Source organism: Rhagoletis zephyria, unplaced genomic scaffold, assembly GCF_001687245.7.
Source record: "Rhagoletis zephyria isolate East Lansing unplaced genomic scaffold, Rhagoletis_zephyria_1.1 Rzeph_scaffold_01507, whole genome shotgun sequence".
In the NCBI taxonomy this organism is placed as follows: Eukaryota; Metazoa; Arthropoda; class Insecta; order Diptera; family Tephritidae; genus Rhagoletis; species Rhagoletis zephyria.
The window spans coordinates 100,809-111,118 of record NW_016158591.1 but is presented as its reverse complement, the minus strand read 5'-3'; the positions used below and the strand labels follow the sequence as shown (position 1 = coordinate 111,118).

At 35.5% G+C, this 10,310-nt stretch overlaps 2 protein-coding genes across 2 annotated transcripts in view; both read right to left on the bottom strand.

The window, feature by feature from the left end:
- Window positions 1-2,689, bottom strand: part of LOC108364249 (serine/threonine-protein phosphatase 6 regulatory ankyrin repeat subunit B-like) — a gene marked incomplete at its 3' end in the record, with an annotated part of 8,856 nt that extends 6,167 nt beyond the window's left edge. Inside the window, exon 1 of the mRNA XM_017617851.1 lies at window positions 16-2,689. Within this exon, the coding sequence (XP_017473340.1) occupies window positions 16-2,689 (2,674 nt within the window). The remainder of the gene's footprint in view (window positions 1-15) is intronic.
- Window positions 2,690-2,913: 224 nt separating this feature from the next.
- Window positions 2,914-4,203, bottom strand: LOC108364248 (receptor-interacting serine/threonine-protein kinase 4-like). Its single transcript, XM_017617850.1, has one exon. The coding sequence runs from the start codon at window positions 4,201-4,203 to the stop codon at window positions 2,914-2,916; it is 1,290 nt and encodes a 429-aa protein (XP_017473339.1).
- Window positions 4,204-10,310: the final 6,107 nt, after the last annotated feature.

Here is a 10,310-nt window from a genome sequence, read left to right as displayed (position 1 = left end):
CTTCCTCAGTATTACCACTTCCAGCAGCCGAACGTAAATTTTTTTCTTTTTCTTCTTCTGCTTCTGCTTCTTTTAAAAGTTTAGCAATTTCTTCGTTACCCTCTTGCAAAGCAAGTTTCCTTGCAGTTTTTCCGTCATCGCTTTTTAGTAAAGGATTTGCACCTTTTGCTAATAAAACTTCTACTACCCTAGTATGGCCATAAGTATAACTATATCTAGCAGCCAAATGCAAAGGAGTCTGTTGCAGTTTATCTGCTGCGTTAACACTTGCCCCTTTTTTTATTAGGGTTTTTACTGTATCTATCTCACCATATCTAGCAGCAAGATGCAAAGGAGTCAGTCCACCATTATCTTCTGCATTAACATCTATACCGTCTACTGCTAATAGAGCATCTACTATCTTAGTACAGCCATTTGCAGCAGCAAAATGCAAAGGAGTATATCCATTTTTATCTTGTGCATTAACTTTTGCACCTTTTTTTATTAGAGCTTTTACTATCTCAGTATAACCCTTTTCAGCAGCCAAATGCAAAGGAGTCCATCCATCTTGGTCTGCTGCATTAACATTTGCACCTTCTTTTAATAGAGCTTTTACTGTATCTGTTTTACCATGCATAGCAGCCCAATGCAAAGGAGTATATCCAAACCTATCTTTTACATCAACATTTGCCTTGTGTTCTGATAGAGCGTTTGCTGTCTCAGTATGACCAAAGACAGCAGCAAAATGCAAAGGAGTCCTTTCATTCTGATCTTTTGCATCAACATCTATACCGTTTACTGCTAATAGAGCGCTTACTGTATCTGTCTTACCATTTTTAGCAGCAAAATGCAAAGGAGTCCTTTCATTCTGATCTTTTGCATCAACATCTATACCGTTTACTGCTAATAGAGCGTTTACTGTATCTGTCTTACCATTTTGAGCAGCCAAATGCAAAGAAGTCCGTCCACCCTTATCTTTTGCATTAACATTTGCACCTCTTTCTAATAGAGCTTTTACTGTCTCAGTATGACCAAAGACAGCAGCAAAATGCAAAGGAGTCCTTTCATTCTGATCTTTTGCATCAACATCTATACCGTTTACTGCTAATAGAGCGCTTACTGTATCTGTCTTACCATTTTTAGCAGCAAAATGCAAAGGAGTCCTTTCATTCTGATCTTTTGCATCAACATCTATACCGTTTACTGCTAATAGAGCGTTTACTGTATCTGTCTTACCATTTTGAGCAGCCAAATGCAAAGAAGTCCGTCCACCCTTATCTTTTGCATTAACATTTGCACCTCTTTCTAATAGAGCTTTTACTGTCTCAGTATGACCAATTACAGCAGCAAAATGCAAAGGAGTCCGTCCATATAGGTCTGCTGCTTTAACATCTGCGTCTTTTGCTAATAGAGCGTTTACTGTATCTGTCTTACCATTTTGAGCAGCCCAATGCAAAGGAGTCCATCCATCGTCGTTATCTACTAAATTAACATTTGCACCTCTGTCTAATAGAGCGTTTACTGTATCTGTCTCACCATTTTGAGCAGCCCAATGCAAAGGAGTCCGTCCATTCTTATCTTTTGCATTAACATTTGCACCTCTTTCTAATAGAGCTTTTACTGTCTCAGTATGACCAAAGACAGCAGCAAAATGCAAAGGAGTCCGTCCATATAGGTCTGCTGCTTTAACATCTGCGTCTTTTGCTAATAGAGCGTTTACTGTATCTGTCTTACCATTTTGAGCAGCCCAATGCAAAGGAGTCCATCCATCGTCGTTATCTACTAAATTAACATTTGCACCTCTGTCTAATAGAGCGTTTACTGTATCTGTCTCACCATTTTGAGCAGCCCAATGCAAAGGAGTCCGTCCATTCTTATCTTTTGCATTAACATTTGCACCTCTTTCTAATAGAGCTTTTACTGTCTCAGTATGACCAAAGACAGCAGCAAAATGCAAAGGAGTCCGTCCATATAGGTCTGCTGCTTTAACATCTGCGTCTTTTGCTAATAGAGCGTTTACTGTATCTGTCTTACCATTTTGAGCAGCCCAATGCAAAGGAGTCCATCCATCGTCGTTATCTACTAAATTAACATTTGCACCTCTGTCTAATAGAGCGTTTACTGTATCTGTCTCACCATTTTGAGCAGCCCAATGCAAAGGAGTCCGTCCATTCTTATCTTTTGCATTAACATTTGCACCTCTGTCTAATAGAGCGTTTACTGTATCTGTCTTACCATTTTCAGCAGCCAAATGCAAAGGAGTCCATCCACCGTTATCTTTTGCGTAAACATCTGCATTATTGTCTATTAGGGTTTTTACTATCTCAACATGACCATTTTGAGCAGCCCTATGCAAAGGAGTATATCCAAACCTATCTTTTACATCAACATTTGCCTTGTGTTCTAATAGAGCGTTTACTGTATCTGTCTTACCATTTTTAGCAGCAAAATGCAAAGGAGTCCGTCCATATAGGTCTGCTGCTTTAACATCTGCGTCTTTTGCTAATAGAGCATTTACTATCTTAGTACAGCCATTTGCAGCAGCCAAATGTAATAATGAACCTCCATTGGTAAATAAGTGATCTACACCAAATTTAGCTTTCTTCCATTTTTCATACTCACCTTCATCTCTTTCCTTTAATGCCTCTTGTATTTTTTCGATTATGTTGTCCTTATTCAGGCCTCCTTTTTCATTGATTGAGTTTAACATTTTTTGCCACTGTTCGTAATCCATAGCTTTACTCCTAAATCTTAAATTACTTAATTATTGAATAATATAGTAAAAAAGTCAATTTATTTCTTGATTTTTAAAGAATCGTATTTTTATACTTTGAGCTTTATGAGGACACTGAACCTGTCTACAGATTAGAGATGAAAAGAAAAAAGTGGTAGTTTTAGCGAAGGAAAACTACCAGTTAAAATGAAAGTGAGTGCTTACACTACCCTCTCAAGCATCATGCTTCTTGCGGTCTGCCTATCCGCGGCTTGAATTTCTTGCACTTCATTTACTTCAGTGCTAGGCTTTAACACATAATATGTAATGAAGCCAATAACCAGTGATGCTGCTGCAATTGCAGCCATTGCTGCCAATATAGAATTCAACCCAACTGTAATCATATCAGCTGCAAACAGTTCCACTGCTACTGTAGCACCTAATGCTGAGGTTATACCACCGTAAATAACTCCCTTTTTGATCGCTCGTCTTTTTTCCGCTTCTTCTAACAGCTTAGCTATTCCTTTGTAATCCCCTGCCGGAGTAAGGTCTCTTGCAGTTTCTCTGTTGTTGCTTTTTAGTGAAGAATCTGAACCTCTTTTTAATAGTGCGTTGACTATATAACTTTTCAGAGTAAGGCCTCTTGTAGTTTCCCATTTGTTATTTTTTAGTGAAGAATTTGTACCTCTTTTTAACGATGTGTTTGCTATATAACTTTTCAGAGCAAGGTTTCTTGCAGTTTCTCTGTTGTTGCTTTTTAGTAAAGGATCTGCACCTCTTGCTAATAGAGCGTATACTATGCCTTTATGACCCTTTTCAGCAGCCCAGTGCAAAGGAGTCCGTCCATATCTACCTGCTGCGTTAACGTTTGCACCGTTTGCTAATAGAGCATCTACTATGCCTTTATGACCATTGCAAGCAGCAAAATGCAAAGGAGTATTATTATTTTCATTTACTATGTTAACATCTGCATCTCTTGCTAATAGAGCATCTACTATCTCAGCATGACCCTTTTCAGCAGCCAAATGCAAAGGAGTCTCTCCATATTGATCTGCTGCTTTAACATCTGCGTTTCTTGCTAATAAAGCATTTACTGTCTCAGCATGACCATTTTCAGCAGCCCAATGCAAAGGAGTCCGTCCATATTGGTCTGCTGCTTTAACATCTGCGTCTTTTGCTAATAGAGCATTTACTATCTCAGCATGACCATTTTGAGCAGCCAAATGCAAAGAAGCCCAATTATATCCACCTACTGCGTTAACACTTGCGCCTTTTTTTATTAGAGCTTCTACTATGTCTTTATAACCAAATTGAGCAGCTAAATGTAATAATGAATATCCACTGGTAAATAAATAATTTATGTAAAAGGGATCTTCCTTTAGAGCTTTCTCCCATTTTTTATACTCATCTTCATCTTCTGCTTTTAATCGTTCTTTTATTTTCTGAATTACATTGTCCTTATTTGGATCTTTGACTGTACTTAATAAGATTTTCCACTGTTCACTATCCATAATTTTACCCTTAAGCCTCAATACTGCTTAAGTATCAGATAATATGCCAAAAAAGTCAATCTATTTTTTAGTGCGCTAAGTTCTGTTAAAATTTCGTTCACAGGATTCTGCAATGCACCTCTCTAAAAATTTCTTACTATAAGCGAAATTTTGCAAGAGGTTTAATCTCTTACTGTAATTTTAGTTAAGATAATAACACAACGGCATGTGCTGCTATTCCCTCTGACCTGCCAATGGAGCCTAGTTTTTCTGCAGTAGTTGCCTTGATATTTATGAATTCATTATTAATTTTCAAGATTTTTGCTAGGGATTTTCTCATCTCTGCTTTATAAGGTGATATTTTAGGTTCTTCACAAATTATTGTAACATCCAAATTGGATACACTATATCCACTCTCTTCTGCTTTCTTGACTGCGAATTCAAGGAAGTGTGATGAATCGTGATCCTTCCATTGAGGAGAATTGGGAGGAAAATGTTCTCCTATATCGCCGCATCCTAGTGCCCCTAGTATTGCATCAACAATAGCATGTATAGCAACGTCGCCGTCAGAATGGGCATCTATCGCCATATTATGTTCAATTTCCACGCCACAGATCTTTATTAAGCATTTATTGTTATTTTGTTTCACAAATCTATGTATGTCGTAACCACTGCCAATACGTAATTTTGGCTCTACATTAATAGATCTTTTTCGAAACTCGATTTCTAATGGTAATTTTGTTGTCGAAGCTTGCTTGCGCTTCTCAAATACATCTAAGTATTCTGCAGTGCTCTGCTGCATTTCTTCTAAAAATTTTTCACCATAAATAGGTTTCGAAAGAAGCCTAATGTCTTCTACTGTAGTAAGTTTAAAGTTACTTTTTTCACCTTGAATAACTGCTACGTTTTTTCCCTGAGCTAAAACTAGTGAAGAATCATCAGTAAAAAGTTCCTTTGTTGATTGATGGCATGATAGTAATTCTTCAAAGTTGAAAATTTGAGGAGTTTGTATAGCTCGTAGTTTTTCCCTATGCGTTGTTGATGTAATTAAGCCATCTTTTATTAATGATATAGTGTCTTCAACGTATATTGCGGGCACAACTCCTGTATATTTATAATCTATATGTTCAATGAGTTTTTCTATTAAAATACTTGAAACAAAAGGCCTACAAGCATCGTGTATAATAACATGATCAGCTTTTATACTTTCAAGTCCTATCTTGACTGAGTTTTGCCTGTTTTCTCCTCCGTGAACTGGGCTTAATAATCNTTATAAAGATTTTCGTGGTTTTCATTAATTACTACTCTTACGTGGTCTATATACTGCTTGGATAGGAATTTTTCAATCACATGCAGCAAAACAGGCTTGCCTGCTAATTTTATATATTGCTTTGGGATGGAAGTATTGCATCTACTACCAACTCCTGCTGCAACTATCAACGCTATATATTTTTTAAGTTTGTACATCTTAGTTTGCCAAAGTAAGTACATAAGCATACACTAGAAAACATTTTGAAATGATAAAAAAATTTGTTACTATACTAAATAGTATATAAACTCATAAATGAATAATGACAAAACATATCTAGTATTTTTTATGGGGTAGGGGGTAATCATACAAACAGTATGAGATATATAACAAAAGCAAAGAAATTAGAAGGCTATGCACATAAATACCCGGCTGCATTTCAACACTATATTTCCTACTGTATAGCAAGCTTTGCATTTCTTGCAGCATCAATACTTGCACCTATTGCAGTGCTTTATGCTACTTCAGTAACGCTTGCAGGAGCGGGATTAGCAAGTCTTGCTTGTATTTTTTTGTCTGTTCTGTTCATTATGATACCATTTAAGCATAGAAACCAAGGTCTATTTAAAGATTCGATAGAACATATAGATCAACGAGTAAAGAATGAAGGAGTAGATCCTAGTAAAATTATCCTTTTTGGGCACTCTTTTGGTGGAGCCACTGCGTTGGAAATTTGCAAACATTTTGCGAATAACAATATTAAGCTTGGAGGTGTGGTTTTGACCAATACTTTTAGTTCACTTGAGCAGGCTATAAGAAACTTTCCTCTTCTTCCTCAAGCAAAAGTTTTGAGTTTATTACCTTTAGGAAAATTGTTAAAGTGTTTGGATTTAGAATTTAACTTGGCAGGAGATATTAAAAAATTGCACGATGGTGGAAAAGCTGTACCGATAACAGTGATAAATAACGTTTATGATAATATGATACCAAAATCTGCACAGCTATTATATAAGATTGAGCATCTAAAATCGGTTAAAGCTATCGAGATGAAATGTAGTAGTTATGATTATCATAATTATGTGCTTGATAGTGTTGAACTTGCAGAAGAGATAGTGTGTATAGAATGGAGCATAAGAAAAATGATGCTTGAAGAGATAAAGTTAACTCAATCTAGAATTCTACTCTCTTAATATTTCGTTTATGGGTATTTTTGATCTAGTTTTTTCGTCTACTTTTTTAACTATTACGGCACAGTGGGTTGAGATATTACCTTCAGATTGTATAGATCCTGGTACCACAACAGAGTAGGGTGGCACTTCTCCGAAAAATATTTTGCCGGTTTCTCTATCGACAATTTTTGTTGATGCTGTAATAAACACTCCTGTACCTAATACTGATCCTTCTCTGATTATTACACCTTCAGCGATTTCGCTACGTGCTCCAATAAAGCAGTTATCTTCTATGATCACTGGTAAAGACTGAAGAGGTTCAAGCACACCACCTATTCCTACTCCGCCGGAAACATGGCAATTTTTGCCTATCTGAGCACAACTGCCAATTGTTGACCAAGTATCTACCATTGTTCCTGAGTCAACGTATGCTCCGACGTTTACGAAGCTTGGCATTAGAATAACATTTTTTCCTATATATGCAGATTTACGGATATAGCATCCAGGCACTGTTCTAATTTTTGAATCACAAAATTTTTTTTCATCCCAGTCAAAAAATTTATTGTCGATTTTATCAAACCATCCGTTGCCGAGGATTTTGCTTTTGCTAGTTAGAAAATAAAGCAATATTGCTTGTTTAACCCATTCATTTATTATCCACTGTCCATTGGGTGTTTTTTCTGCTGCTCGTACCTTGCCTCTATCTAAAAGTTTCATTACTTCTTCAATTCTTGTTTTTGCTGACTGTTCGCAACTTAACCTGTCTTTGTGTGACCAGATATTTTCTATGTCGCGTTGCATTGTTTTTAGTTGCAAGTTTTTTACTATTGATATTAAACTAACAGAGATTTTATATGTAAATACTATGAAAATACAATGTAAGAATTGCACTAAAGTTTATTTAGTACCTGAAGACCAAATTGGTAAGTCTGGAAGAAAGGTCAAGTGTACAAGTTGTCATTACATATGGTATGAATATCCACAAGTTGCTATTAATAGGCAGGAAAAAAAAAGTGGGCTGTGGAAAAATCTAGCTTTAGCATGTATTATGTTTGTTGCTATATCAGCTGTTATAGTTGACCCAAACGAGGTGCAGAGATTGTATAACAAATATAAAGATTCGATGCATTATAAATTATCAGGGCATAAAAAAGAGCCAGAAAGTAATTATCATATAAAGATTAATGCAAATAATGAAGATTATTTATTTCCATATCATTTGAAACATTCTTCGCATATTAACTGACAAAAAGTTAAAGAAAATTAACAGGATCCACATCTATTGTGACAGTTATACTTGAACTTAAGTGGCATTTTTTTATCCAGTCTTTTAAATTTTTTTGTGCAGCTAAGCTGTGTTTATTATATATTTTCAGTAATATCCTATATCTATATCGGTTATTTAAAAAATTTATAGCTGCCGGTGATGGTCCGAGGATTTCCAGTTCATTATTATGTGGAATGTTTTTTGCTACTTCACTTGCAGCTTTTTGTGCTGCAATTTGATTCTTTCCAGAGATGATTAGTGCTATTAGTCTACTAAAGGGTGGCATTTTAGCCTTGCGTCTTGATTCAAGCTTAATCTCATAAAATAAATCCCGTTTTCGGTGTTGTAGTGCTTTTATAATTGCACTATCAGGGTTATTAGTTTGTACAATTACTGTTCCTTTTTCATTAAATCTGCCTGACCTACCTGCAACTTGATGTAACAATTGATATGTTTTTTCTGCTGCTCTTAAGTCTGAATTTTCCAAACCTAGATCTGCATTTATTACTCCAACTAAAGTTAGCTTGGGAAAGTTATGCCCCTTAGCAATTATTTGTGTGCCGATAATGATGTTTACTTCTTCTCTTAATACCAAATCAATGATGTTGTTAACTGATTTTTGATCACTACTAATAATGGCAGTTTTTGCATTTGGTATTAGCTTTACTGTTTCTTCAAGCAGTCTTTCAATTCCTATGCCATAGAGAAATAACGACTCTTCACTTTGGCAATTAGCACACTTTTCTGGAAGTTTTAGTTGATAAGAGCAGTGGTGGCACAGGAGTGCATTTTTTGTCCTATGGTATGTGAGCCAAATAGAACAGTTAGAACAAGAGATTTTGTATCCACACTTTTTGCATACTGCCAATTGCGCATACCCTCTACGATTCAAGAAAAGCATTACTTGTTGTTTTTTGTCTATAGTGAGTTTGATGTGCTCGAAAAGCTTGGATGAAATCCACTGTTTGTTGTTCACTACTTTGATTTCTGGTAGTTCTGCGTTACCAAACCTTTTTGTTAATCTTACGTGGTTATAGTTATTATTCTTAATATGATAAATGGTTTCAAGCAATGGAGTTGCTGATGATAAAATAACAGGTATATTCTCAGTTTTCGCGAGAATGATAGCCATGTCTCTGGCATTGTATATCATTCCTTGTTCCTGCTTAAAGGATGAGTCGTGCTCCTCGTCTATAACAATTAATTTTAAATTTTTATAGGGCAAAAAAAGTGCAGATCTTGCTCCTATAATTATCTGCGTACTTCCATGTGCTATGCTTATCCAGTTGTTGCGACGAGCTTTTGGAGTAAGTCCGGAGTGCCATTCACCTATATTTCCAGATATCTGTTGAGATATACGATTTACTAGTTGTGACGTCAAAACAATTTCAGGCAAAATTATAAGAATTTGTGCATTATGTGTACCTTTAATTAATGCTGCGATGACAGATAGATAAACTTCTGTTTTGCCGGATCCTGTTTCTCCATCGAGGACAGTTACTGAATATCTACCCAATTTATCTATTATTTTTTCACTGGCTTTTTGCTGTTCCTTATTCAATTGATAGTTTATTTCGTTTGTTTTTTCTGATTGCGTTGTGTGCGTCAGTTTATCTACAGTATTAACCTTTAGNCTCCCCCCATTATTGCTTTTGCAAGCATGCCAAGGGGTATTAAGTTATATTGTGAAACCCATTCTGTAAATGTTTTTAGCTTGGGTCTGATGCTTGGTAAGTCAACTTTTTTCTCGATCAGCTTTACTGCTCGATTGGTTGTGCTGCCACACTGCCATACTATGCCAATTAGGCGTTTATTACCAAATGGTACTATAACGTAATCTCCCGTTGAAATTGTAATGTTGTCGCTGACTGCATATGAAAATAGCTGGGTGATAGGTAGTGGTAATAATACATCTACTATTTTTGTCATATTACAAGACATTTGATTAAATATTTATATCTTAAACAAAGTAGTAAGTATATCAATATCATAATTCATACTTTTTTAAAGAGCCTCATTTACTCTTAGCATAAAGATTCAATAAAGCGAGGAAAGAAACGTGACTAGTTTAAAAATAAATGGAAGTGTGGCTATAGAAAAATATTTTAACAATAATGATCAAGAGTTTAATAAATCAATAGAAAAGTATTTTAACAATAATGGTCAGGGATTTAATAAACCATATGTTATAAAAATTAATAATGTTCAAGTAAAAGTTTATTCTCATAATTTAAAGGCAAGTAAAATTACAATAATTGAAAATGAGATAAGAGAGACAATAAATAACTTTAAAGATACATTTAGCTTAGGGGATAGTAACTCGGAGAAAATTTTTAAGATTTATATATTTGACGATAAAGAAGACTATACGCATCTTGGCGGAAATGAAGGCTTTAAATTTGGTCTTGGTGATGAGGGAGGAAAGTGTTTCTATAGAGGAATG

Coding starts and splice junctions, on each gene's coding strand:
- LOC108364248 (XM_017617850.1), bottom strand. CDS start 4,203: ATGGATAGTGAACAGTGGAAAATCTTATTAAGTACAGTCAAAGATCCA.